The sequence below is a fragment of the Mus caroli genome, chromosome 2 (genome assembly GCF_900094665.2).
Source record: "Mus caroli chromosome 2, CAROLI_EIJ_v1.1, whole genome shotgun sequence".
In the NCBI taxonomy this organism is placed as follows: domain Eukaryota; kingdom Metazoa; phylum Chordata; class Mammalia; order Rodentia; family Muridae; genus Mus; species Mus caroli.
The window spans coordinates 15,780,066-15,806,114 of record NC_034571.1 but is presented as its reverse complement, the minus strand read 5'-3'; the positions used below and the strand labels follow the sequence as shown (position 1 = coordinate 15,806,114).

Below are 26,049 nucleotides of genomic sequence, written 5' to 3'. Positions count from 1 at the left end.
AAGTTAACCAATCAGATGAGAGAGAAATTAACCAATCAGATGTAGGCATGCAAATGAGGTGGTAGGCATCAACCAAGCACAACCAATCCGGGTGTGAGACACGCCTCTCCTAGGCCTATATAAAGCAGCACCAGTGCTGGGCTCGGGGTCTATTCGCCTCTACAATCAAGCTCTCCCAATAAACGTGTGCAGAAGGATCCTGTTGCAGCGTCGTTCTTGCTAGTCGAGTCGGACACACGCAAGAATTGACTAAGACATAGGATGAGTTAGGCCTAGCAAGATGGCTCGGTGGAGAAAGCCACGTGCTGCCAAGCCTGATGACCCAATTTTGATCCCCAGAACCACATGATAGATGGAAAGAACCAACGACATCAGGTTGTCTTCTGACCTCCACATGCACCAATGCATGTGAATGTCCACACCCTTACGGAATACTAAATAACTGTAATTTGAAAATATTTATTGTTACTAAAATTCCTTTCCAGAGGGACAGAAACAACATCTATGACACACTGAGGCATAATTCCACCGAAATTTGTTCTGGGGAAGCAGTGAGCTTATTGGGCTTCCTTACAGAGTACAAGTGAGAGGTTACAAACAGGGGTGTGTGTGTTGCCCCCACCAAAGTTTCACCAGAAAGGCACTACCCAGCAGGAATCAAGGCTCACCTAGCACTGTGGATGGGGCACTGCCTCCCCTTCTGTGGCCTACAAACTCTAAGCCCTCTCCTGGGCCATGGCCATGTGCAGTTTGGATATACAGCAGCAGGAAGGAGGGATGCTCCTGACCCGCCCCACTCCTCCGGGGATGATCCAAGTGGCCACAACTAAATGCTCCAAGATGGTAGTTATTTGGCTCTGAGGTTAGTCTTTCACAACATGTATATATAATTAAGGCAATGATAACACAAAAATGATGGCATTAGTGTTCTGGGTTAGTATTCTTTTAGAATCCGTGATCTAAGTTATCATTCTTTTTAAATGTATATGAATACACTGTAGCTGTTCTCAGACGCACCAGAAGAGTCCCAGGTCCCATTATAGATGGTTGTGAGTCACCATGTGGTTGCTGGGAATTGAACTCAGGACTTCTGGAAGAACATGCAGTACTATTAACCGCTGAGCCATCTCTCCAGCCTAAATTAGCATTTTTTAGAAGTCAAAAGAAGCCATAATTCGCATTAGGTTAGATAATATGTGAAATGTCAAATAATGTATAACAGATCTGCAAGAAGAAAATGGGGTAACTAAGTTTCCAACAACACAAAAAGAACTATTTAAATACCTTTTACTAACAAATAATTCAAGATTCCCAATTTGTAAAACATCTGATCCAGTGTGTCCAACTGGTGGATTTTTTTTTTTTTTGGTCATTTGGATTTACAGTCATGTTCCTAAAGAGCAAATTAACAGACTGAGACAAAAAAGTAAATATTGATCTCAATATTTTATTTTAATATTTGAAGTTTAGTGCTGTAACAAAGAAAAGAAGGAGAGCATTGCCGTAGTCGCTAGAATTGACTCAATTCACGTGGATCCCAGCTGTGAGTTGTAAGGCTGAGTCAGTGGAGTTCTGGATAAGAAGTCACAGGTTTCATCCATTATATCATCATGGGTATGTGTGTCCCATGCTCGGCCACTCTGTCCTCCTCTTCAACACTGGGATCTCCCATCTCTCATCTGTTCCAGCCCATCTCCTCCTTTCTCTTCCCCCTGAGCCCTCATCTGTGTACATCCATGAAGAAATGAATGGAGATGGCCAATCTAGGTTCCCTTCAGAGGCTTTAGGGACCCTCGTCAGCCCATGAACCTGTGGAAATCCTGCCTAGGTCCCACCCTGTGCTCTCAACCGAAGCCTTGGCAGCCAATTGAAATCCCATGGCCCAAGCGGAAGTCAGGTTGAGTTGTTTTCAGGTGACTAAGAAGCTGTGACTCCCCTGTGGCCAGTAACAACCTTCACCTAAACCTTCAGTACATAAAGCAAGGCATCCATCCGGGTTACAGAACCAAGGCTCCACAAGGAAGCACAAAGCACGGGCCTCCTGCAAACAGTCAGGGCTTGCTGGGTTTGAACTTCAGGGCCACACTGTTGATGCAAAACCTTTGGCCAGTGGGCTTGGGTCCATCAGGAAACACATGGCCAAGGTGAGCTTCACACTGCAAGGGAGAGACAACATCTTTGTCACTCTCCAGGTAAACAGCCCCACATGGCCCACCACACCCCAGAGCCTGGCATCTGGGAAGCATGATCGTTTGCATTAGAATTTGGTTCAAAAACGGACAAACGGATATACACAGAGAGCTGTGGTAGTGAGCAGTCCTACATCTCCAGGGCAAATGATTCCACTGAGGCCTTGACTTGCTCATCTGTCAAATGGGGACAATAATAAGGAGCCATCATGAAGACGAATGAACACAAGGAGGGGAAGGATTAATATAATCTGGGGGAGCACTCAGCAACCACTTTTCTTTCCTGCAGACAAAACTTGGCCCTTTCCATTTGCCAGCCTCTGCCAGTTTATACAACACACCAGGAAATGTGAGTGCCAATGACATAAAAATGAGTTTCCTTGAGCTGGGAAGATTGGTGAAACAGATAAAAAGCAGTTGAGCCACAGTTCTGACAATCTGAGTTAATCCCCACAGTGCTGACAATGTGAGTTAATCCCCAGAAGCCATGGTAGAGGAGAAAACCTCCTCATGTGTACAGTGGTGCTTGTGCATGTGTGCACACTCGTGTATAATAGTAATGATAATAATAATAGTAATAATAATAATGACAACAATAACTACAACAACAATAAAATACAAAACCAAGTTTTGTCTGGATCTAAGCTCCCCTCCCTAGGTTCCCAGAAGAAGTAAGATGCTAATGTCTCTGCCTTTTGGTGTCATTCGGTCAAGCAGGAACGAGATGGGGAAATGCCACCTTCATCTTCAGTGCCAGGTGGGATGGGAGAGAGGGGACACTACAAGTGTGGGTTCAAGCAGAGTGAATTTTAATGGCAAGATATATCATGGAAGAACAAGAGAGGCACCAAGGAAAACAACAGCTCCTTTCCTTTCAGAGAAAATGAAGAAAAGCAAAACACATCACCTGCTTGCAGACCACCTCCATGCGAGGACATCCTAAGGAAGTGTCCAGTCGTCTCAGGATCCCTGTGTGACTTTCATCCGAGCCTTTTGAGCCGTAAGCCTCAGAAAATGAAGGCCAGCCAGTGCCAGAACAGTACTTCTTCTCAGAACTGCAGGAGTCAGTACAGACCCACAGCGTTAGAATTGGAAGACAGTGCAGACCCACAGCCATTACACATGGGTGTTGGCCTAACAGCAGTTTCTTAGGTCCCATCCCTTTGTTCTGAGCAAGACTCGGCTCCCACTCCTTCTGCCAGATTCCAAGCAGAGCTTCATGAATAGTCAGTTCCAGGGAATAATTCCTTCTGTCCCTTTGTGTTCAAGACATTATCTAGCCATAGTGAAATGAAGTATTGTTCTTTAAATGCTAATGGCTTCTTTCTCTGGGTCTGACCTAAAAGAACTAGAAAGACTAAGGCTATGTGAACTCATTTGCATATGAGGACGCACAGATCAAATCCTCATACTCTAAAGGCAGAAAAGGAAGAGATGGAAAAGGAAAAACAACAGCTTTTGGAGTGTGGTCTACATGGCAGAGGCGCATCAGCCTAAGATCTGGTGAAGCAGCAGTTGGTAGCAATGGAGATTTCTATTATGGGAACTCAGGCTGTCCTGGAGAATGAGAACCCCACAAGCCACTTAGAGATGTGAAGGTAGAGAAACCACTCAGTCTCCTGGGGAATGTGGCTTTCTCCTGGGGACACAGCACCTGCCTTGCAGAGATCCTTTGAGGAGTCAGGAAGACTCCTCCATGAAGCCAGGTGAGGTGAGGCAGGTGCTCACGAGCACTCATTATAATTACTGTCACTAGTCAATTAGCTTAGCACTCTGATTAATCACTGGAAAAAGCCTGATGCTTAGAATGGTCTCCCAGGGATGAAGGATGCTAATGGCTGGAGTGGGCCAAGTAGCTGAGGAGAGGAGGCAAGAGGACTACTGGAGATCTGCTCTCAGAATGCCTCACCCTCAGGAGCAGGTTGCAGCTTAGTGGCAGAGCCTGGCACATGCAAGGTCCTGGGTTTGATTTCCAGCATCATCCCAAAAGAAAGACTTAATAATCCTAGAACTCACATAGGAAAGTGTCTGTAAACAACACTGGAAAAATAAAGAAAATTTCAAACAGCATAGAGATGATTCTCTCTACCTAAGAAAGAAATGATTTGAATGATTAAATTCTGCCTTAAACTAAGCAGACAAGACATGAGTGGTAAACTCAACTGAACACACAGGTCTCTTCTGTGCCCCAAACTATTAAGGGTCCCCAAACGCTTTGGTATGGGTTTTAAATACTAATATTTAGCAAGATTAGAAATATGACTTGGAACTTTAGAATATGTAACTATTATAGTACTTTTTTTTTTTTTGAGTCAGTTTCATTGTGTAACCCAAGATGGCCTTGAGCTCATAATCTTGCTGCCCGGCTTGTTCAAGTGCTAGGACTATAAACTCATATCACCATGCTTGGCTTTTATGGGTTTTAAAAAGTAGTAAATTCTTGGTGAGTAGTGGTTGTACACACCATTAATCCCAACACTCTGGAGGCAGAAAGAGGAATAGCTCTTTGAGTTCCAGGCTACCCTGGCCTACAAAATAATTTCCAGGATAGCCAAAGCTACACAGAGAAACCTTGTCTCAAAACCAAACAAACAAAGAAACAAAACAAAAGTAATAAATTCTTTTTATGTTAACAGACATTTTGTGACTGTTATATTTTCTTAATTGAACCAGGTTTTATAAGAATTGTATTATTTCATAATTTTCTTTTTTTAAACTTTTTATTGGTTATTTTATTTATTTACATTTCAAATGTTATCCCCCTTCCTGGTTTCCCCTCCACAAAACCCCATCCCATCCCCCCCTGCTTCTGTGAGGATGCTCCCCCCACCCACCCACTCCTACCTCACTGCCCTAGCATTCCCCTATGCTGGGGCATCAAGACTTCACAGGACCAAGGGCCTCTCCTCCCACTGATGTCTAACTAGGCCATTCTCTGCTACATATGCAGCTGGAGCCATGGGTCCCTCCATGTGTACTCTTTGGTTGGTGGTTTAGTCCCTGGGAGCTCTGGGGGTTCTGGTTGGTTGATATTGTTGTCCTTCCTATGGGGTTGCAAAGCCCAAATATTTTAATTGCCTGTTTCAAAAACATTGACACAAACCCTGATCTATGTCTCCATTCACTCTGTCTCCAGACTGTTCTACCTAGACTGTAGAATGAAGAGGGGGTTGGAGTAGGGAGGTAGAGGCTCTATCGACTTAGCAAGCAGAAGGCTGGGCTTCAAGCTTTAGCACTTCCTTGCTCCCCTAGAAATATTCCAGGAAGCGTCAGGGCTTCCTTTTGAGAAATCTCTGCAGTGATAGCTTGGCTTCCAAAAGGTCTCAGTAGAAGCTATACCCCATTACATCTGTACCCTTATGGTGTTCTTTGATCCTCTGATGCCAGCAGCTCATGGCAGATGGGGCGGCAACAGAGGCATGATGGCCTCACAAGCTTGCTAGGCAGAATCCCTGAGGTGTTTTGGTACTCCGAATGTTTAGAATAGTGCCTGATCAGGGTAGATGCTGTCAGTCATTTTATCTTTTGTTAACATTGCCAATAAAAGGCGTATGTGGAATTGAAACAACCTTGAGTCCAGCTTGAGGCACCTGAAGGCTTGGATTGGTTTCACCTGAGATTACTGTTGCAGCTTATCACTGGGATGCCTGTCTGGTATGCACAAGGCAGAGATCCCTAGCATTGGGGGTGGGGTGGAGACCAATTCACCTGACTACTTCAGTATTCTAAGCACCTCTTATCTTCTTCCCACCCACCCCCAGCATTATATGCACTACTAGCCATTAAAGGAATTTTGATAGAGAATTATGAACACAATAAAGCTTTTTTTTCAAACCAACAAATGAATCTAAAGCTAATAAAAAGTCATTAAGGGCTTTATGGGAAACAATTAACCTTTACTGATAGAATTGGCAGAAACATGGAGATTTTACCGAGTAATAGAAAGCCTAAGATACATTATCTAAGACCAACGGTGTACATATGAAAGCAAACTAGATACATATTTAGTTGATTAGCAGGTTACACGGCTCACTCCTTCCAAACTGAAGGCACTCTGCATCATACACTCTGAGCTCTGTTCTTTTTTGGGGGGTGGTGTTGTTCTCCCATGTTTATTTCTCCCTCACTTCTGGATATCCCACAACCCCCACAAACCACAGCAGAAGCAGTGGGCAATCACTGATAATTCTAAATGGAACTGTAGAAGCACTCACATTCATTTCTGAACAAGGATACACGAGGTTTTAAAGAACATTACCTTGTTTCTTGGAACATGCAGGGCATCAGGGCACAATATAGAGAAAAACTAATATCGGGTTCCCAAATGCTACTATTTTAAGAAGACTTAGGACCATAAAATACATAATCTTGAAGTAGTTTTTCTTTATGTAAGGCCCAGTCTGGCAACTCGATCCTCCTGCCTCAGCATACCAGTCACTGGGATTGTAGATATGCCCCACCACCCCAGCATCGACACAATTTAATAAACCCTTCCAGAAACAGCTTGAGGGAGGAAAAAAGAAAAGTAGAAAATGCAGGAGGCAGACCAGTGCCACCGGAGTCTCAGGTTAACAAAATTCTAGGTCTGGATCTGTAGGAAAGCACAGGCAAGCTGGGAAGCGTTGTTGACTTGGTAACCCTCACCCAAGTTCTCAGCCTAATGGAGGAGCACTCCGCGAAAGGTAGGTACCACTCACTGCTACAAAGAAGAACCATGAGGGGACAAGGGGAGTTCTGTCAGACATGGCTGGGGACCAGGCTCTGTAAAGGGAGCTTGGGGAGGAACCTGAGTCTGATAGTGTCTGCCTAGGGCTGGGATTTGGAACGCTGGCACCAGACAGTGAAGACACTAAGGTAAAGCTAAAGGGGTCGGCAACCCTATAGGAGGAACAACAATATGAACTAACCAGTACCCCCTAGAGCTTGTGACTCTAGCTGCATATGTAGCAGAAGGATGGCCTAGTCAGCCATCAATGGGAGGAGAGGCCCTTGGTCTTGCGAAGATCATATGCCCCAGTACAGTACAGGGGAATGCCAGGGCCAGGAAGCAGGAGTGGGTGGGTTGGGGAGCAGGGCAGGGGGAAGGTATAGGGGGCTTTGGAGATAGCATTTGAAATGTAAATGAAGAAAATATCTAATAAAAAAATGCCTTAAGATAAACAAAAACAAGAAATAAAAAAAGCAATGTCTGCGTGGCATACAGAGACCTGGAGAGTAAAGTGTGACTTAGTGTCAGGTTGGTAGCAGTGAGACCTGGGTAAATCATCTAACCTTGCTGCGCCTCAGTACCTCCCAGGAAATGATATCACGATGGAGAGCCTGAGAGGCCTGCGGAAGTGAGGGGCACGCAGCAAACCTTGTCTGGCAGCAGTGCCTTAGTGCAGATGCATTTCTGCTTCCTGTTGCCACTGGCGCTCAGCCCTAGCACTTACTAGAAGGGTGACTCTTGGGGTCTGAACAAAGTTTCAGTTCAGGTTGAAAGTTCACTGCCACAAGGCATTGCTGAGAGGTGACCCGGTCCTAAGAAGAAAAACTCAAGTTCTTTCTCACAGGGCTGGGTTACCTAACAAGTGAGCTGGTTGTTAAATAAGCTCTTTGGTCTTGTGCTTTATTTCCACTGTGCTTGCTCACCCTTTGGCCTTCTCACTGTTTTGAAATAGCACCAAGCCCTCACTGCAACACAAGAGCTTGTGACACCATCTCCTCAGACTTCTCAGCCTCCTGAGGCCTGGCCCAAAATATCTGGTGTTCTGTCTCAGCAACACGAAGAAAATTGACATAAGGATGTTGAGCAACTTTCTGACAGACTCTAAACGTCAGTTTCCAAATCTCCTACATGGACACATTTAGCTCCTCATCGCAGGTGACAGCTTCTGGACTGAACCTGGTGCATAGGGCAAGATTTAATACACACACTTGTCTCTCAGAGCACCTTCACTGAGACACTCATAACCTGCTGGAACTCCAGGGTGTTTGACACACTCTTCGGGTCTCTGTACTCAGGTGCTCACACAAATACATATACAAGTAATTTTAAAATATAAAATTAGAAAATATTTTCTAGAAAAGATGAGTCTGAAAAATCCTAAATTCTATACATATCCTCTGGGCTGCATGGATGTCTGCATGGATATTCACTTCATGTCTAGAGCTGCTCAGGGCAGGGAGGATGCTCTGGATTAACGAGTCAAGAAGCACATTTTGAGCACGTCATATTAGCTTTCTAGGGTGGTGCTAACACATTAAAACAAAGTGGTGGGATGCTTTTATGGTTCTGAAGGCTGAAGTCCAAAATCAAGATCTCAGCAGCGTCACGTCCCCTCGAAGACCCTAGGAAGTGTTCTGTTCCTCTGCCTAGCTTCTGGAAATGGCTGGCAAACCTCGACATTGTTCCAGCCTTTGTGTCTGTTTCATGTGGCAGTCTCCTCTTTGGCCTTGTTTGCCTTCCTCCTATTAGAACAACAGTTGTATTGGATTAAAGGAACATTCAATTTCCTTGTGACTCAACTGTTAACAAATTCTTTCTGCAGTGACCCTACCTCTACCTCAGGACACCTTCTGCACGTGAAGGCCTCAACATGTCCTCCTCAGAAATAGTGCTCTACCTGGCTTTTCTGTTGCTGTGATAAAAGTCTCTGACCAAAAGCACCAGAGGGAGTAAAAAGATTCATTTCATCTTACAACTCCCACGTCACAATCCATGACTGAAGGAAGTCGTAACCAGAGCTATGGAGAAAGGATAACGATCATGGCTTGTTCTGTCTGTGCTCACACTCTATTCTTACCCGGCCCAGGACCACCTGCCCAAGGCTGCTGCTGCCCACAGACAACAGAGGGCTGGGCCCTCCCACATCAATCATCAGCCAAGACAGTTTCCACAACTATGCCCACAGGCCAATCTGATCCAGGTGGTTAAAACTCCTTCCCAGGTGGCTCTTGGTTATGTCAAATCAACAGTAAAAAAAACTAACCAGATCCATCCCAGGAAGTATGTAGATAAAATTGGCTAAGGGACTCAAACAGCCTATCAGCTTTATCTCCTTCTCTGAATAAAATGCTCAGGTCAATAGAAAGCACCTACGTGCTAAACTCTGTGCTGACACAGTAACTTAGAAGAGAAAACAAAGCCAAATGCAGTCCATGTTCTCAAGGAGGCTTCATGGAGAAATCCAGGGCATAAGGAACTTAAGTCAGCACACGGTAGGGGTGAGCACCTCCCAGCGCATGAACAACATGACCACCAGTCCACAGGTAGCTTTCTCTAAGGTTTGGTTTTTGTTGGCACACTTTACACTTCATCCTGACGCTATGCAAATGTTTGCAGGGATGGCATTTGTGCATCCCTGCTTCCTACCAAAGAAGCTCAAGTCTAGAGATGAAGAGGTGATATGAGTGAGAAAATAAGAATATACTCCTAACACTGTCCTCTTAAATGGTAAGGGGTTATCGCTAAGAATATACCACTGTTAGTATGTCCTAAGAATTTAGTAGGTTTTACACCTCGTTCTGTTATATTAATATTTATTAAGTCATAACTCAGTTAATCCTCCCATCAGCCCTATAAACTGGGTGCATCGTAGTCTCATTTTACAGGTAAATGAGGAAATCAAGCCAGAGAGGTGTTAAGAAACTTACCCAAAGTTACCCAACGATGGAACACATACAGACACCTAGACAGCCTCCACTACACTCTTATAAATGAATGAATGTTCTTTAAGGAGAGTGTGTTTTAGAAAGGAAATGATTATTCTGATTTGTTTGACTCGGTGTCAACTGCTCCTAAAGCCTGTGTGTTAAAGGCTCGGTGTTACTGGCAAGAGAGGAACTATTAAAACATGGAGCCTAGTGCACAGCCTCAAGTCAGTGGGCCTGACGGAGACCGTGGAGTCTGCCTCTTTCCCCTTCCTCTCCTTTGCTCCTCGCCATGCGGGTGGGGCTTTGCTTTACCACCATAAAAAATGAGACCTTCAAAGCTGTAAGTCAAATAACTTATTTATAAATTAACTAGTTCCTGTGCTTATTATAGTAGCAGGAAGCTAAATGTATATATTCATATTATAGTAGGTAGAGACAAGAAGGTAGAGATATTTTTATTTTCTTCATCAGCAAGAAAATGGAGCAAAAACTTGAAAGTTCTTAAAAAGAAAGGAGAGAGAGAGAGAGAGAGAGAGAGAGAGAGAGAGAGAGAAACCTTACATTAAAAACTAAAAGAGCAGAGAAGCAATAATGGAGGCTCCTGAACTAACTACCAGTTTGGTGAACTACCCACTTTCAGGATGTTGCTCGGATTGCCTGTGGATCTGGGCTCTTTCACTACGACTCAGGTTTGGTCACATAACTTTCCTAATTTGAACTAACACTGTGTTAATGCAGAAGCCACTGGCTACACGTGGCCCCTTAAGCTTAAATTTGCCAAAACTGTAATCATAACAGGTCCAGCTTCTCAGCCACACTGGCTGGACTCCAGATGCCTATAACCTGGAGCTTCTATGGAGATCTGTAGAGGAAGAGTGTGTCCTTCACCACAGCAAGCCCCGTGCTATCCAGACCCCTTCACTCTGCTCTCTCTGCCCCCCTAAGTTTTGATGCTATGAGTAAGCCAGTATGGTGAGGGGAGAGGAGCCACTGGGCAGTAGGAAGACCTCTTCTGGAAATGCACAGAAAGCAGGACACTAATCCTGAGTCAACAGAACCTTGGAGATTAGATTAGATTAGATTAGATTAGATTAGATTAGGAGTACATTCTTACAAGAACAACTTCTCATCTTCCATGTTGAGAAACAAGACACCTGCCCAGGGGCCAAATAGTAAGAATGCAGTCTTACACTATTACAACATCTTTCAGTCAAAAGTAAGCTTGTCTTCCTAACATTGTGACAGAAATGATGGTGAAGAAATAGCTAATTGTTCTAAAACCCAAGTCTCACATTTTACTGCTGCGATTCTGTGAACCCCATGTTTGGTTCTTTCTGCTATTTTCTGTCACATACAACTCCTAAAATTCTTATAATCTTAGAAAGGACAGTATCTTTTTGTAGTATATCTTAACTGATGGATGGTAGCCCTCTGGTTAGATGCAGGAAGGGACCTTGTAACCAAAGTGTAATTAGAATGTTGGGACTTCCAGCCCCAGCCCCAGCCCCAGCCCCAGCCCCAGCCCCAGCCCCAGCCCCAGCCCCAGCCCCCGGGGCCCCAACATTCAGGGAAGGGAGCTGAAAGCTCATGATTTTGGAATGAAGCCTCCATAAAACCCAAAAGGGCAGAGCTAGTGAGTTTCTGAGTAACTGAACTGCTGGAGTTTCTAGAATTTTCCCAGAGATGGCATGGAACCCTATATTCTTCCCTTGAACCTGTTCTATTTTTCTCTTCAACTGTATCTTTCAATAATAGTGATACCTTCCAGAAAACCACCAAATGTGCTTCCCTGAGCTCCGTGTATTACTCAAAGAGCAACCGGGAACACAGGAGAGTGTAGGAAGCCCAGTTTAAGAGCTAATTGGTCAGAAGCACGGGTCACAACCAGGAGAGTATGCTTAGCATCAGAAGTAGAGCATAGGACATGGGGACTGAGCTGTCCACCTGTGGGATCTGCCTCGGTCACCAAGTAGACAAGGTCAGTACTGAACTAAAATGGAGGATGCCCCAGCCGGCATCTGCTGGAGAACTGACTTCTTGCTGGCGGACAAAAGGCTTCACAGCTCTTGATTTCAGAGATACAGAGATGGCTCGGTGGTTAAGAGCACATGATGCTCTTGTAGAGGGCACAAGTTTGGTTGTCAGCAACCATGTCAGACAGCTCACAATAGCCTGTAACTTCAGCTGCAGGGGCATCTCTGGTTTCTTTGGGTTCCTGTACACACAGAGACTCACAAATGCACACACATATGCATGCACAAGCACATACACCCTCGCTCTTGAGATTACAGAAGTTTGCATCCACTGCTAGGATGTGGCAGGGGAAATCATGTGTTCTTCTACCACTGCTATGTAAGAACTGACTTCATTCTGGTTTTCCTTGGCACTCCCAGGTTGGTGGCTGGCAGTGGGCTCTTCCAGCTAGTTTCATACCATCTTGGATGTACCTGGGCCACAGCCTGGCCCCCTGAGCATGAAGGGAAATTGAGCTTACTCACACCTGTCCTCGCAGGAAGGTCTGGCTTCCTGACGCAGCCCACATTAGCAGCCAGCTGGCCAAAAAGCCAGGCTGCTGAAAGCCCAAAGGACAGCGGAGGCTCTGCCTAATGGAAGATTCGCAGAGCCGGCTTGATTTATATTTTATTCTAAACCAATTTAAGGTTGATGCAAAAGAAAGGAAAACATCTTTGAAGTTCTGAAAAACAAGACTTCAAAAGATGTTTTCCTTTCTTCTTTCTCGAATCTACTTTTTAAAGACTATTTCCTGCATATCTAAACAAAAAAAGCCTTTGTTGAAAGATTTTAGATGCTGATTGACTTAAAAGAGGCTTTGAAATCAAGGGACAATTAAATTTACTTTTAGCTACATAGACGAGGGCACGGTATTCGCTTCTGTCAAGCACTGTGGGCATCAAGCCTCATAAAAGTCTGCTTTGCTAAATTAAATTATAAACCCATTTTCCCTGGGAGAGGGATAGTTTTAATCATATGGCCAAGTAAATACTATTAGGGTTTTGATTTTTTTAAATACTTTTTCCTCTAAAAAATTCTAATGGCTTTATCATGAAGTCCCCATCAGAAATCGTTTGCTCTCTCCTAGAGATACATAAAGCAAAAACATAAGCTGAGAAATCTTGTCAGCTGCATTCAATGTCAGAGAAAAAGCAAGATAGATAAATATCCTCCATGAACAGCTCTCCCTCCAGCAGTAATAACAGAGGACAAAGGCAATTAATGGTCCCCTGAGGGCTGGGGGAACTTGGTGGTAGCAGACAGGAGGTCCTTGGGTTCAATCTTCAGCACTGAGAATAAGAAACTTCAATAGTAGTTATTTATCTAAGATCTCTTTGTATTCTTCGTCTTACCTGAAGAGTGGGCTATCACAGCACACACAATGGTACATCCCTGTCTCCTTGTTGTTCAAATACATTCCACTGAAAGGCTGGAAGTAAACAAGGAAGAAGCATCAACACACAGGGGGTGAGAGGGTTGATAGAGCAAGTCTAACCCCAACTGTGAGGCTGAGGGTGTGGTTGGCTCAGTGCTAGTGTTTGCCTAGCGTTTTAGCATGCGTAAGGCTGCAGGTTCAATCCCCACCATGACAAATAAATAAATAATCAATCAAAAACAAACAATGAAGACCCAATCGAGGAATTATATTAATTTGACCAAGTGCAAGTATCAACAGGAAAAAACTGCAGTCAGCTAAGGATTCTGCAAGCTTCTTTATAGCCTGGCCTTTATCATGCCAAATATTCAAATTGTGACATTAATAATGCGTTGTGTTTAGGGACCACCTTTCATCCAAAAAACATCAAAGTCCACAAGAAAGCATGAGCACCAGGTCCCATCCTCTGCTGTCCTGGAAGACTTCACTCTCTCATTTCAAAAGAGCTAAAAACAACAGGAGTCTAAACACTTGTCAAAGATACTTTGAACTCTCTAATTAAAGATGGGATGTAAAGGGCTGGAGAGCAGCTCAGTGGTAGAGTACTTCCCTTGCATGCATAGGCCCTGAGATTGATCCCTCATGGGGTGGGGGTGGGGGTGGGGGTGGGGGAGAGGGTAAGGGAGAGAAAGGGAAGGGGAGAGAAAGCACAAACACATCAAAAGTATCGTTCAATAACTTTGGGGTTGTGCCTTTAACACATCATGCCATGTCAACACTGTGTAGAGTCAATCAGCTTGGAATGATGAGCCCGGGCCCCAGTGCTAGGTCATCATGTAGATGACATCACTACACACACAGGACCTTAAGGACTGTGGGTTTTCAACTGCTGAGAGGAGTAGGAGGAAAAGTGAAGCGGTGAGTGAGTATAGGCCATCTTTGACACCCCCTTCTGGTCTCCTCGGGTACCTGCACACGTGGTGCACATAAGTTTATGCACACACACACACATACACACACATAATCTTTTAAAACTTTTGTCAAATTCCTTTATCTCCTCAGTCCAAAAAAATTAAAAATAGAGTTTGCACGAGCTAACTCTAAAGCATGTCATAGTAGTAAGCAGTACCCAACCACACAGGCAACAAGACTCAAAGCCCAGACTGCTGGCCGAGCTGCCAGGGAGTTGGCTTTCCTCTCCCTCCAATTTAACCACTCAAAACTCTTCACAGTGATAACTGCATTTAAAAGCTTGCTGGGGACAATGTTTAAATCCACTTGCTACCTCTCCCAGATGGAGACTTGAAGGCATCCCACTTGGATGCCTTTTCTCTTCAAAACTTAAAAGTCTGACCTGGTAGCACATGGCTGCAATCATAGCACTGGGTACGGCTGAGGCAGGAGGATCATGAGTTCAAAACCAGCTTGAACTACATATCCAGACTCTGTCTAAAAAGCAAGCAAGCAAGCAAGCAAGCAAATAAATAAATAAATTGATAGCACATTTATCCACAAATGTCTGCCTATGTCTAGTGAGCCACTCTTTCACAGTGACTCATGAACAGTGTGGATGTCCCTGTCTTGAAGGCTGATTAGAAAGCCCTGTCCACAGAAACCAGACAGCCTACAAAATGCCAAATACAACTTCATTATCATAAGAGTCGGGGAGTTGCTATAACAGGAAAGAAAATACATAATCCAAATGAACAGGACTATTATCTAACTTATGCCCTGCCATGACAATTACCTGCTGCCGCCGGCCTGACACCTAATGTCTCCTCATCCACTCTCTGATGTAGCAAAGTTCTTTCATTAGGAACAGACTCAGCTTCTATTTTTCACCAGTCTGTTCTGGTGTTTACTGATAGTCTAGTATATAATCAGAGCTGAGCTGGGTACTAATATTGCAGAAGGGAAATATTGACTCAAAAGTTAGTTACCTTCCTCAAATTAAAGCCAAAGTTGTTGTTCTGCCCTGGTGACAAGAAACTGAGAAGACAGTCATAGTCATGATGACAGACATGAAAGATGAACACAGGACCCTCCCTTGGAAGCAGCGGCCATGAAGACTTTGTGAGCAGTCAGTGTGGGAGGAGGGAGGTGTCCTTATTCTTCGAACCTTTCATTATTAATATGCACAGCTGATAAATGATGATTGTAGGAAAATACCAATCACTACTGAGCTGACTTTGGAAGAATGGGTAAGAACCCAGCTGAGGGAGAAACAATGTGTTTCAGACAGGGAGGACATTCCAATAATAATAACAATGGGAAGGCAGGAGAGGCCAGCTCCAGCTCTGCAGGGACTGTGCTCATGATCAATCACAGTGGTTGTGCTCACTCCCAGCACTAGGAGGGGGCGGAGTGTGGGGCTTGGTGGGGGAGGGGGAAAGAAAGAGGGAAGAGAGGAGGAGGAGGAGGAGGAAGGGGAAACAATAAAATGAAAAGATGACTGGAAGGGCAAAGAGATTTCATTGGCAAAAGAGAAGGGGAGGTCGTGGGGAAGTCAATCATTAATTCAGGCCAAGATGCTGCTGCTGCTGCTCTACCTGGAAAGTACAAAAGAAAAGAGGGAGGAGGGATGGAGAAGGGTGAGAGGTGGGAGGGAGGAGGAAGGGAGGAAAGAAAGGAGGAAGGAAGAAGAGAAGAAGGAAGGAAGAGATTGAAGGGATGGGAAGATGACTCAGAAGGCACAATTGAAATGACTGCCTGCACAGGGGAGAGGGGAGCAGGGTCAGAGGCAGAATGAACTTCAAGGTCACCCTGAGATTTCAGGTCTGTCTGGAGCAGCAGCAGTTCCCACTTCTTTGATCCTGTTGGTTCTCACACACTGGAGGCAGAGGACATGCTTGGAAGAGGATGGCAAGTAATCTCACACAAGACCATTTCTAGAGGAAGGGTTGGGGCAGATGGAAGTCAACAGAGGGAGGTGAGGAGCCACTGGACTGAGTGAGGCCTGTGGGAAAGAGATCACCAGACGGTGGTGAGGCTGTGGCTGCCAGGAAGGCACATGTGGGCTGTCTCACGCAGAGGAGACTGGGTCCTGACTGCTTTCTCTATCCTGCTTTCTGGGCTCTTGGTGTCTTCTGTAGCCTCAGTGAGAAGCCACAGGACAAGAAATCTGGCCCTCCTCCTGGAACTCAAAGCAGGGAGACCAGATTCGGAGAGGGGGCTGCGAGAGTCCCCTTCTGTTGACACCTGACTCTTGGCTATTACTCAGTCAGGGTGAAAATTCTTTCACTGGATGCATGTGTAGCCAACATACCACTACTTCCTGATTTAGAACAACAGAAAAACCAAATGTAACTGAATTTTAATTAAGAGTCACCAATCGGGAGGCTTTGGAAGTGTCTTTCCCTTAGACTAATGAGGCAGACTGATGCTTACAGTTCTTCACAGTTCTAAAAAGTTAAACATGGAAATGGAGCATCTAGAAGGGATTTACAACATCAGTTAAAATAATGGATGGTGCTCATCTTGTAAAAGGGCCAAGCACAAAGGATACGGCACAGCCATCTGCTTCGGAAGTCCCTCAGATTTATGCTCCTAAACATCTGGCATACCGTCTCCAAGCTCCCTGTGCACACCAAACCCGGCCTGGCTGGTTACTTGAGAATTAGGCTTGTCTTAGAACATTCTGACATTAAACACATCCAACTGCTCAGAGCTTTCTCTGTGGTCCCCGTGTGCTGTTGACAACAATGAGAAAGTCTCATTCTCCTGCCCACAAGAAGTTGGAGAAAACCATAACTTCAAAAACCTTTCACAAGAATCTGCAGGGACCTGCCAGCCTGTCTTATGGTTGTGGCATCATAGAAACTAAGCCTGTGTCTGTGGTGCACTTTGCATGGGTACCAACAGGCAAATACATTGGTCACACCAGATGGAAGGACCATTACACTGGGACCTGGCCAGGGATCTAGTTCAAAAGAGAAAGCACCTCACAGGAACGGCCCAGTAGTAACACTGCAGAGGCTGTGTTTATGCCTGGAATCCAGCAATGCCTTCGCCTGAGGGAAGGAGCAAAAGTTCAGACTGTCCGGTGCACTGTTTCCTCTTCTGGCATGCAAACTTCCAGTAAGACTTCTATGCTGAACGTCTACCATAGTCAGGCACTACAGGAAGTCCCAGCAAACGGAACTCTAGTTGTAGGGAGTGGGCATTGCTGTGGGGGAAAACACAGGAAGGTGCAACCTAAGCTAGGGTTGAGAGAAGGGTTCCTGGGGAAAGTGATTTGGGTTGAGTTAGAAGTCTGGTCTGGCGGGGCTGGAGACACCACAGCTGTTAAGAGTACTTGCTTGTTCTTCCAGAGGACTCAGGTTTGGTTCCCAGAACCCACATTAGTGGTAGTTTACAATAGTCTGTAACTCCAACTCCAAGGGATTCCAGGACTCTGAGGGCACATATATATGTGACACACACACATATATATACATATGTACACATATGTATATACACGTTATATATACATTATATATACATACATACATACAGAATAGTAAATCTTTTTTTGAAGATTTATTTATTTATTTCATGTATGTGAGTACACTGTAGCTGTCTTCAGACACACCAGAAGAGGGCATCAGATCCCATTACAGATGGTTGTGAGCCACCATGTGGTTGCTGGGAATTGAACTCAGGACCTCTGGAAGGGCAGTCAGTGCTTTTTAACTGCTGAACCATCTCTCCAGACCCATAATAGTAAGTCTTACAAGTTAAAAGAGCGCTCTGAATTAATTATTAGAGCAAATGGATGAGGGAAAGAAACCCGAGATACAGGGGCCTAAAGGGAAGAAACCAGAGCCATTGTTTGTGAGAGGACAGTGTGGCCGTTGGGTAGGAAGCCAGAAGAGACAAGGCTGCATCTGAGGATGGGGTGCAGGTAGGGACCATTGCAGGGAGGACCAGGTTAATGTTTAAATGCTATGCATTTGAAGAACAATGGTAAACTTCTGAGTGATTCTGATCTGGTAGGTAGCCTGGTCCACTGTGTTCTCCTAAGACTCCTTTTGGGAAGGGAGAGAGAAAGTGGGGAGACGAGAGGAGTGAATAGAGGTGGATTGAAAGTATTGGCCTTGTCAGCAGGGATGGGAGTGGATAGTGGATCAGATAGATGGTAGAGCTTGGAGAGCATGCGTGGCTCTCTGAAGGATGGAGAAGGACTCTGGTTTCTACAGGAGGATGGAAACCAATGGCTCAGTACAGAGGCTGCTGGTGGCTCACCAGACTCTCCCAGTGCACGTGTGAGTGTTGTAGGCATCTGCATTCTGACCTCCCCTTTTCAGGAGCATCTTCTGAGAACACTAAGTTGGTCTGCTTACCGCTTCTGTTCCTTTCTCTCTGGTGACATAGAACTGTTCGGGGGTTAGTTTCTTCTGCCAGTCTGCTTCGCTTAGAGAGCACTTGGACTTTGTAAGAGACCCTGCATTGTTAAGTAGGAAATGGTTTTTATTAAAAAAAAAAAAGAGTCCCCAAATTTTGCTTTGCCCTATCACCTGGAGAAGTAATCCCAGACCCTTCTCTCTCCATGACTTCACTCTTCACAGGGAGCAGGAGGCTCGTGGGCAATGCGCCGCACCCATTTCATTAGCAAGAAATCAGTAATAAGTAGAGAGCCAGTGTGCTCTCTCTGGATTGTTGTTGTTGTTGTTGTTTTGGAGACAGAGTTTCTCAACTCCCCCTGTAAACCAGGCTGGTCTCAAACTCACATATTCTCCTGCCTGGGCCTCCTTAGTACTGGGATTAAAGGTGTATACCATCACTGCCCATCTGAAAATAGATCCCCCCAACCCCTGAATTTCTGCTTTAAAAACTGTAAAGTTCTTCCTGGTTTAACTGTTGTCATAGAGCATGCACTAGCCCTTCCGCAGCAGGGCACGTCAGCCATAGCTTTGATCCCTTCTGGGATCTGCCGATCAGTTACACTGATGACTTCAGAAAAGATTTTTGGCCTTCAGTTTCTTTTCTTGCAATTTAAAAAGTTACCTTAAGAACCAGCATGCAGAGTAACTGGCTCCATGATGGCATTTCTATACCCATATTTCTGTCACTGTTCTTCTCTCTTTCTCCTCTCCCATTCCTCTCCCCTCTCCACACTCCCCTCCTTTTGCTGGTGTGCATATTCTGTTATCCACCCCCCCCCCCCCCGCCACACACACACCTTTCCTCTAAGACCTCCCCTCAGCTCCATGTCTCTCTTCTATGTTTATGGACTGTATCCTGATCCCCATATACAAATATATTAAAAATATAATTTAAAATAGAGGCTCTGCACATGAGAGAAAATATGAGGTATTTGTCTTTCTGGTCATAATAATGACTTCACGTACTGTTGATTTCCTGCAAATACCATGATTTCATTTTCTTAGTGTTGAATAAAATCCATCTTGTGTGTGTGTGTGTGTGTGTGTGTGTGTGTGTGTGTGTGTGAACTGTGACGGCTAACAAACTCCATTTTGTGATGGGCATTCACCTTGGTACCTAACAGCCATTTGTCTCTGATTCAAGTTCCTAAAAAGATAAATTCCTGACAACCCCAATTCCTTAACCCCCTACCCCTCAAAACTGTGCACAGTGACTGTCTGCTTGTTGTGACATGACTGACTCCTGGCTTTGGCTTTTGGTACTTGCTTGTGCAGGTGTTCAAGAGCTACTTAGAGGTCTCCATGTCAGTCTAATCTTAGCAGAGCAGAGTAGATCATCAGCTTCTCTACCTTGCTTTTGGAGAGATTCAAGGAATTCTTGTGGTTTAGGCCTTTAAAAGCCAAAGGTTTCCTTCCCCTCCTGTGTGTCTCTGATGTGGGTTAGAGACTGTGGCCCTGCTATCTGTTTTAATAAAGTCGGTTAATTATTATCTGAATTGGGTCTTTTCCGGTGGTCTTGAACTCCACAACAATGCTATGATCTCCTTATCCATTCACTGACAGTATTATCTCGCCTGGTCCCACTTCTAGCTGTTGTGAGTAGTGCAGCAATAAACTTGAATGTGTAGGTATCCCTGAGGTAGGACTTAGAACCCCTTAGGCATGTAACCAGGAGTGCTGCAGATGGGCTACATGCTAGTTCTGGAAAGTAGTTTCCATCAGGGCCAGCTGGGAGTAAGGAGAGGATTGGACAGAGATGGTCTTTGAGGAAGGAGCTATTAAACTCTCTCTACTAAAATTTCTCTTGCACAGAGATTGTATTGTATATAACCTCAAAGTGAATCTGTGGTCTAACCTAATCTATTATTTGTTTGCTTGTCTGTTTGGTTTGAGATAAGGTCTTGAAAAGTTCAGCCTGCCTCATCACTAATGCAGCCTGGTCAGCCTTGACCTCCTGACAGTCCTGGCTGAAATATTACTGGGCTTCACAATTTCTTGAAACAAACAAACAAAAACATATTTTGTTCCCCTTCCTTCTGTTTCTCATGACTTCTGGATTATTATTACTTTTTTTTCTTTTTCTTTTTTTGAGACAGGGTTTCTTTACGTAACCCTGGCTGTCCTGGAACTTGCTCTGTAGACCAGGCTGGCCTTGAACTCACAGAAATCCTCCTGCCTCTGCCTCCAGAGTGCTGGGATTAAAGGCATGTGCTTCTCTCATCTGGCCTGTCTTATTTTTATATAGACACATGTACCCAAAGCATCTAGGAGAAGGTTCTATTTAGTTAAGGTGGGCAGAAAGCTGTCTTACTTAGGGCTTCTATTGCAGTAATAAAACAGCATGGCCAACAGCTTGGGAGTAAAGAGGTTAATTCCATCTCATAGCTCTCACTGAGCTCAGACTCCATCACTGAGGGAAGCCAGGACAGGAACTCCAGAGGTACAGAATCTGGAGGCAGGACTGTAGCAGACATGATGGAGAACGGCTGCTTACAGGCTTGCTCCTCATGACTTGCTCCCTCAGTGTGCTTTCTTTCAGCCAGGACCACCTTGCCCAGGGAAGCCAAGGCCTACAGTGGGGCTGGGTCCTCCCACAGCAATTGTCAATCAACAAAATGCTCTTCCGGATTTGCCTACTGGATAGTGGCAGTTTTTCAATTAAGATTCCTCTTCTCAAATAACTCCAGCTTGTGTCTAGTTAACAACAGTAATAGCAAAACAAACAAGTAAAACCCAACCATAACAAAAGCCTAATACAGATAATAAATGTTTTATTGTTCAACAGTGAAAGGAGTTTATAATTGTTCAGCTCTTCAACCTACCAATAAACAAAGACAGACTCAAATGCTTATGAAACAGGCCTCAGGGAGGGGAAGGTATGTCTGCCCTAGGCTTCCTTTTGTCTTCATACTGCAGCCTTGGAGATTTGATCGCCTTAATATCTCCAAATCCCAGCCCCTAATACAGACCCCCAAACCTTGGTTTTCCTCCATTATAGATAGAAGGGCTGTCCACCTCCATTTATAGTCACAATCTGGAAGTCTGTACTCATGTCCATCTGAACTACACATATCCCCCCCTCATCCCAACCCACATCTGGACTTGTGTGCTCAGCAGCCACACAAACCAGAACCTTTCCTTTTTTTCCCTAACCAAGTTCTGTGGTTCAGCATCCTCTGCAGCCTGCAAATCTCAATTCATTTCCATTACTGCCTAAGATCAAGTTGCCATCATCTTCCAGCTACCTCCAGCACAGAGGATTGCAGCTTCCTCATGAGTCTTTCTCTTATTGGACCACTTCTGATTTGACTCTGCCACGGCTCCAAACTGTTCAGTGTGACATGATACCCTCAGACTTGTTCCCAAACATGACTTCTGAAGCCATCTGTGCCTTGGTCACAGGTGCTACTTTAAAGTAGTATATTCTGTGATGTTCCAGTAACTCTGAGCCACAACCTTGGAGTTCCCAAAAACCATGTTCCTGTTTGTCCTGCCCTGACATTGGCAATTCTCCTTCTGCCTTTTCTTTTCCATTCTAACTCCCCCTCTCCCTGGATGGAACCATTCATAGATGCCAATTATTCCTGGTGGGTTGGCGATGCTGTTGAATTCAGCTCTTGCCAGCGCTGTCTGTCTGCCTGCTGATATCTCCACTTCTAACAGAGGATGTTAAATCTCCCTGCATTTGCTCTCAGGTCACAATTTGACACTATGCTGTTAAGTTCATACACATTAAAGACTTGTCATATCTTCTTGAAGAACGGATTTCTTTATCACTGTGAAGTACTACAATTCTCTTTTTATCACTGACAACTCTACTCTGATGTCTGCTTTATCTTAAATTAACATAACTGATTCTGCCTTTGTGTTTTATTTTGGGAAGCCTCCCTATACAGTCACAGTGGGCCTGGAACTCACTATAGATCCCAAGTTGGCCTTGAGACCCAGGGATTACAGGCAGACATCAGCAAGTGCTGCTTGTCTGTTCTCTCTCTCTCTCTCTCTCTCTCTCTCTAACACCAACATAACTCTCAGTTACTTTACATTACATACTTTACATCTCCTCCCAGTTACTTTACATCATACGTGTCCTTGTCTTCAAAGTAGATTAGGTCATGAGAGCAAGGATCTTATTATGTTACTTTTAGATGTATTTATTTTTATTCATTTATTATTTATGTTGCTGTGCACATGTCTTTGGGAATGTATGTCATGTGTGTGGTTGCCAGGGAAGGCCAGAAGAGGGCAGTAGCTCCCCTGCAACTGGAGTTTCAAATGGATGTGAGCCCTGTGATGCGCGTGTCTACACCTGAACTCAGGTCCTCTGCAAAAGCAGAATTTGCTCAGCTCCCTCAATTAGCGTCTTAGTAAAGATACTGGACAAGCAGAAGGTGTAATTCAGTAGAGTGTGATCGCCCTGTGTATGCTAGCTTCTGGGCTTTATCTTCATACCAGAGGCAGGGTCAGGAGAGGAACTGGGAGCTTCTGTCTCCACTGCACTTGCACTGCAGAAAGCCCAGGTGAACACACACAGGACAGGGGACCCAGATGGTGGGTCCCCATTGGAACCAAAGCTATCTCCTTGATATTTGATCTACCAGCCTCTCAAATGGTGAGAAACACATGGCATTTATGCCCCCTGCTTAGCATTTGTTATGGATCCCCATACTCACAAAGTAGTAAGGGACTGTGGGAGAGCTGGGATCAGAACTCACGCCCACTGACAACCAAGATCTTAACCACAGAACCATCCCCTGCTTCTGTTCTTGTTCTCCTTTTAAGACTTACTTACTTTACTTGTATGGGTATTTTACCTGCATCACATATATACATGTGCACCATGTGCATGCCTGGTGCCATGGATCCCTTGTAACTAAAGTGAGTTATAAGCTGCCATGTGAAGAGTTTTCGCTATCCTAGGTTTTTTGTTATTCCAGATGAATTTGCAGATTGCCCTTTCTAACTCGTTGAAAAATTGAATTGGAATTTTGATGGGGATTGCATTGAATCTGTAGTTTGCTTTTGGCAAGATAGCCATTTTTACTATATTGATCCTACCAATCCATGAGCATGGGAGATCTTTCCATCTTCTGAGATCTTCTTTAATTTCTTTCTTCAGAGACTTGAAGTTCTTATCATACAGATCTTTCACTTCCTTAGTTAGAGTCANGCCAAGGTATTTTATATTATTTGTGACTATTGAGAAGGGTGTTGTTTCCCTAATTTCTTTCTCAGCCTGTTTATTCTTTGTGTAGAGAAAGGCCATTGATTTGTTTGAGTTAATTTTATATCCAGCTACTTCACTGAAGCTGTTTATCAGGTTTAGGAGTTCTCTGGTGGAATTTTTAGGGTCACTTATATATACTATCATATCATCTGCAAAAAAGTGATACTTTGACTTCTTCCTTTCCAATTTGTATCTCCTTGATCTCCTTTTGTTGTCTAATCGCTCTGGCTAGGACTTCAGGTACAATGTTGAATAGGTAGGGAGAAAGTGGGCAGCCTTGTCTAGTCCCTGATTTTAGTGGGATTGCTTCCAGCTTCTCACCATTTACTTTGATGTTGGCTACTGGTTTGCTGTAGATTGCTTTTATCATGTTTAGGTATGGGCCTTGAGTTCCTGATCTTTCCAAGACTTTTATCATGAATGGGACATTTGTTTATTGAACACTAAAATTTTAAACTAGCAAGGGCCTAAATTGGAACCCGTCAGCAGCATAAGATATAAAACTGGGTTGGAAAGGAGGTCAGGAGAGCAGCTGCCCAGTGCTAGGACCATGAAATTACAGAGAATTACACCTGGGACTCCTCAAAGACTCCGACTCCTCCCAGGGAAGATGCAAAAGTGTCCAGATTCACAAATGAGGGCAAAAAGCTCTTACCATTCCACCCCATCCTGTCTCTTAGCCACTAACAATAACCTGTTGGAACACGAGAATAATTCACCCACACATCTCAAAACCTAGATTCACACAAAACCAAGATAGTGTTGCAGCAGCACCGGTGATGGTGCAGTGGGCCAGTCACACAGGACAGGAGGCAGCTAGCAGTCCTCCCGAAGGTGGTGTTCGGGGACAAGGATTAACTCCCGCCCAGGAGAGGGCGCGCGAGGTACGGCTGTTGACCGCCACTGGGTCCCTGACAACACCATGGCTCCTGACACGACATTATACACTAAAATGTAACATATAAATGAACTGTGTGCAAGCGTGGGAGAAGATTCGATCCTCTCGGCATCAGTGCTCCCCCAGCACACCAAGTTTACCAAACGCGTTGCTCTGCTCCGCAACTCAGGCAGCGGCCTCGGGGACCAGTCTCTCAGGGCCTCACAGGAGGCCGTCCTGGGTCAACCAGGACTGTGAAACCGAAAGCCGCGAGAGACGGCAGCGATTGAGGACCTACCTGTGTCCTTGCTTCCCGATCCCGCGCAACCCCGCGCCTGCAGCAAAGGCAGACCCCGCAGCGCTCGCAGCAGTCGCGCCATGACGCTGCCACCAACGGGTTTCCTCCCAAGCCTACCCAACCCCCACCCTCCGCCGGATCCCTCCCCTCTGCCCAGGTCTCTTCCCCTCCTCCTAGCTCTCCTTTTCTGCTGGTGCTCCACCCTACCCCCACCACTTAACTTATCCTCTTGCTCCTCTTGACCTTGATCTTCGCAGAGTGTGTGGAATGTCCCCGGACTCCACTGCCTCCTCCTCCCGCAGTAACCTTACTCCGATTGGAATCATGACTAGCCTAAAACTTGCTGTGTTTCAGTTTGTTTAGGTTTTCCAGAAGTCATACTAATTGCAGTTGGTTATTTCTGGCTTCCCTTACTCAACATAATTATCTGGACATTGCTGCTTGGTTTTTTGCGTTACATTATGCACAAATCTTTTTTGTTGTTGTTCTGAATAATATTCCATTATACTAAACTGTTACTCATTAGTTTAGGCTGTTTCTAATTTTTGCGCATCGAAAACAAAGCTGCCAGGAGCGTTTCTGTACATGCCTTTGAGTGGATGGAAGCATTCTCTCTTGTATGGATACCTGGAAGAGGAATAGCCAGGTCTCAAGGGCAGCGGCTGCTTCACTAGCAATGTATGAAAGTTCCTGTCATCATCCCCTTCCTACACTTGATTACTCAGGCCTGTGTTTTTGTTGTTGGTTGGTTGGTTGGTTGGGGTTTTTTGTTCGTTCGTTTGTTTTGCTTCGGTTTTTGAGATCTAATCTCTCTATGTTGTCCAAGCGTCCTCAAACTTGGAATCTTCCTGCCTCGGGACTGAGTTTATAGAGATGCATCACTGCAAAGTTAGACTTAAATTTCTTACAGTAATAGGTTTCTCTTGTGTTGTGTTATTTTTCAGTAACTGACAATTAGCTATTGCTAAATCATACATGGTTTTGCCCATTTATTATTAGATTTACTTGTTGTGGAGTTTTTTCAAGGTTCTTCAATATATTCTCTGGGCACAAAGCCATTATCAAATCGTTT

The 26,049-nt window shown here is 44.7% G+C and overlaps 1 protein-coding gene across 1 annotated transcript; it reads right to left on the bottom strand.

Moving 5' to 3' along the window:
• Window positions 1-1,433: 1,433 nt before the first annotated feature.
• On the bottom strand, window positions 1,434-25,101 carry Msrb2 (methionine sulfoxide reductase B2). Its single transcript, XM_021155882.2, has 5 exons — window positions 24,978-25,101; window positions 18,534-18,634; window positions 13,190-13,266; window positions 3,097-3,244; window positions 1,434-2,156 (listed from the first exon to the last, which is right to left on the bottom strand). Exons 1-5 carry the CDS (start codon window positions 25,057-25,059, stop codon window positions 2,052-2,054), a joined length of 513 nt encoding a protein of 170 aa, XP_021011541.1. The 5' UTR covers window positions 25,060-25,101; the 3' UTR covers window positions 1,434-2,051.
• Window positions 25,102-26,049: the final 948 nt, after the last annotated feature.

Bases quoted from the DNA above. Each gene is read 5' to 3' on its own strand.
- Msrb2 (XM_021155882.2), bottom strand. From the start codon at position 25,059: ATGGCGCGACTGCTGCGAGCGCTGCGGGGTCTGCCTTTGCTGCAGGCG. The intron at 18,635-24,977 runs GTAGGTCCTCAA...TTAACAATGCAG, and splicing joins ATCGGGAAGCAAGGACACAG to GGTCTCTTACAAAGTCCAAG. The intron at 13,267-18,533 runs GTAAGCAGACCA...GTTTACTTCCAG, and splicing joins GAGAGAAAGGAACAGAAGCG to CCTTTCAGTGGAATGTATTT.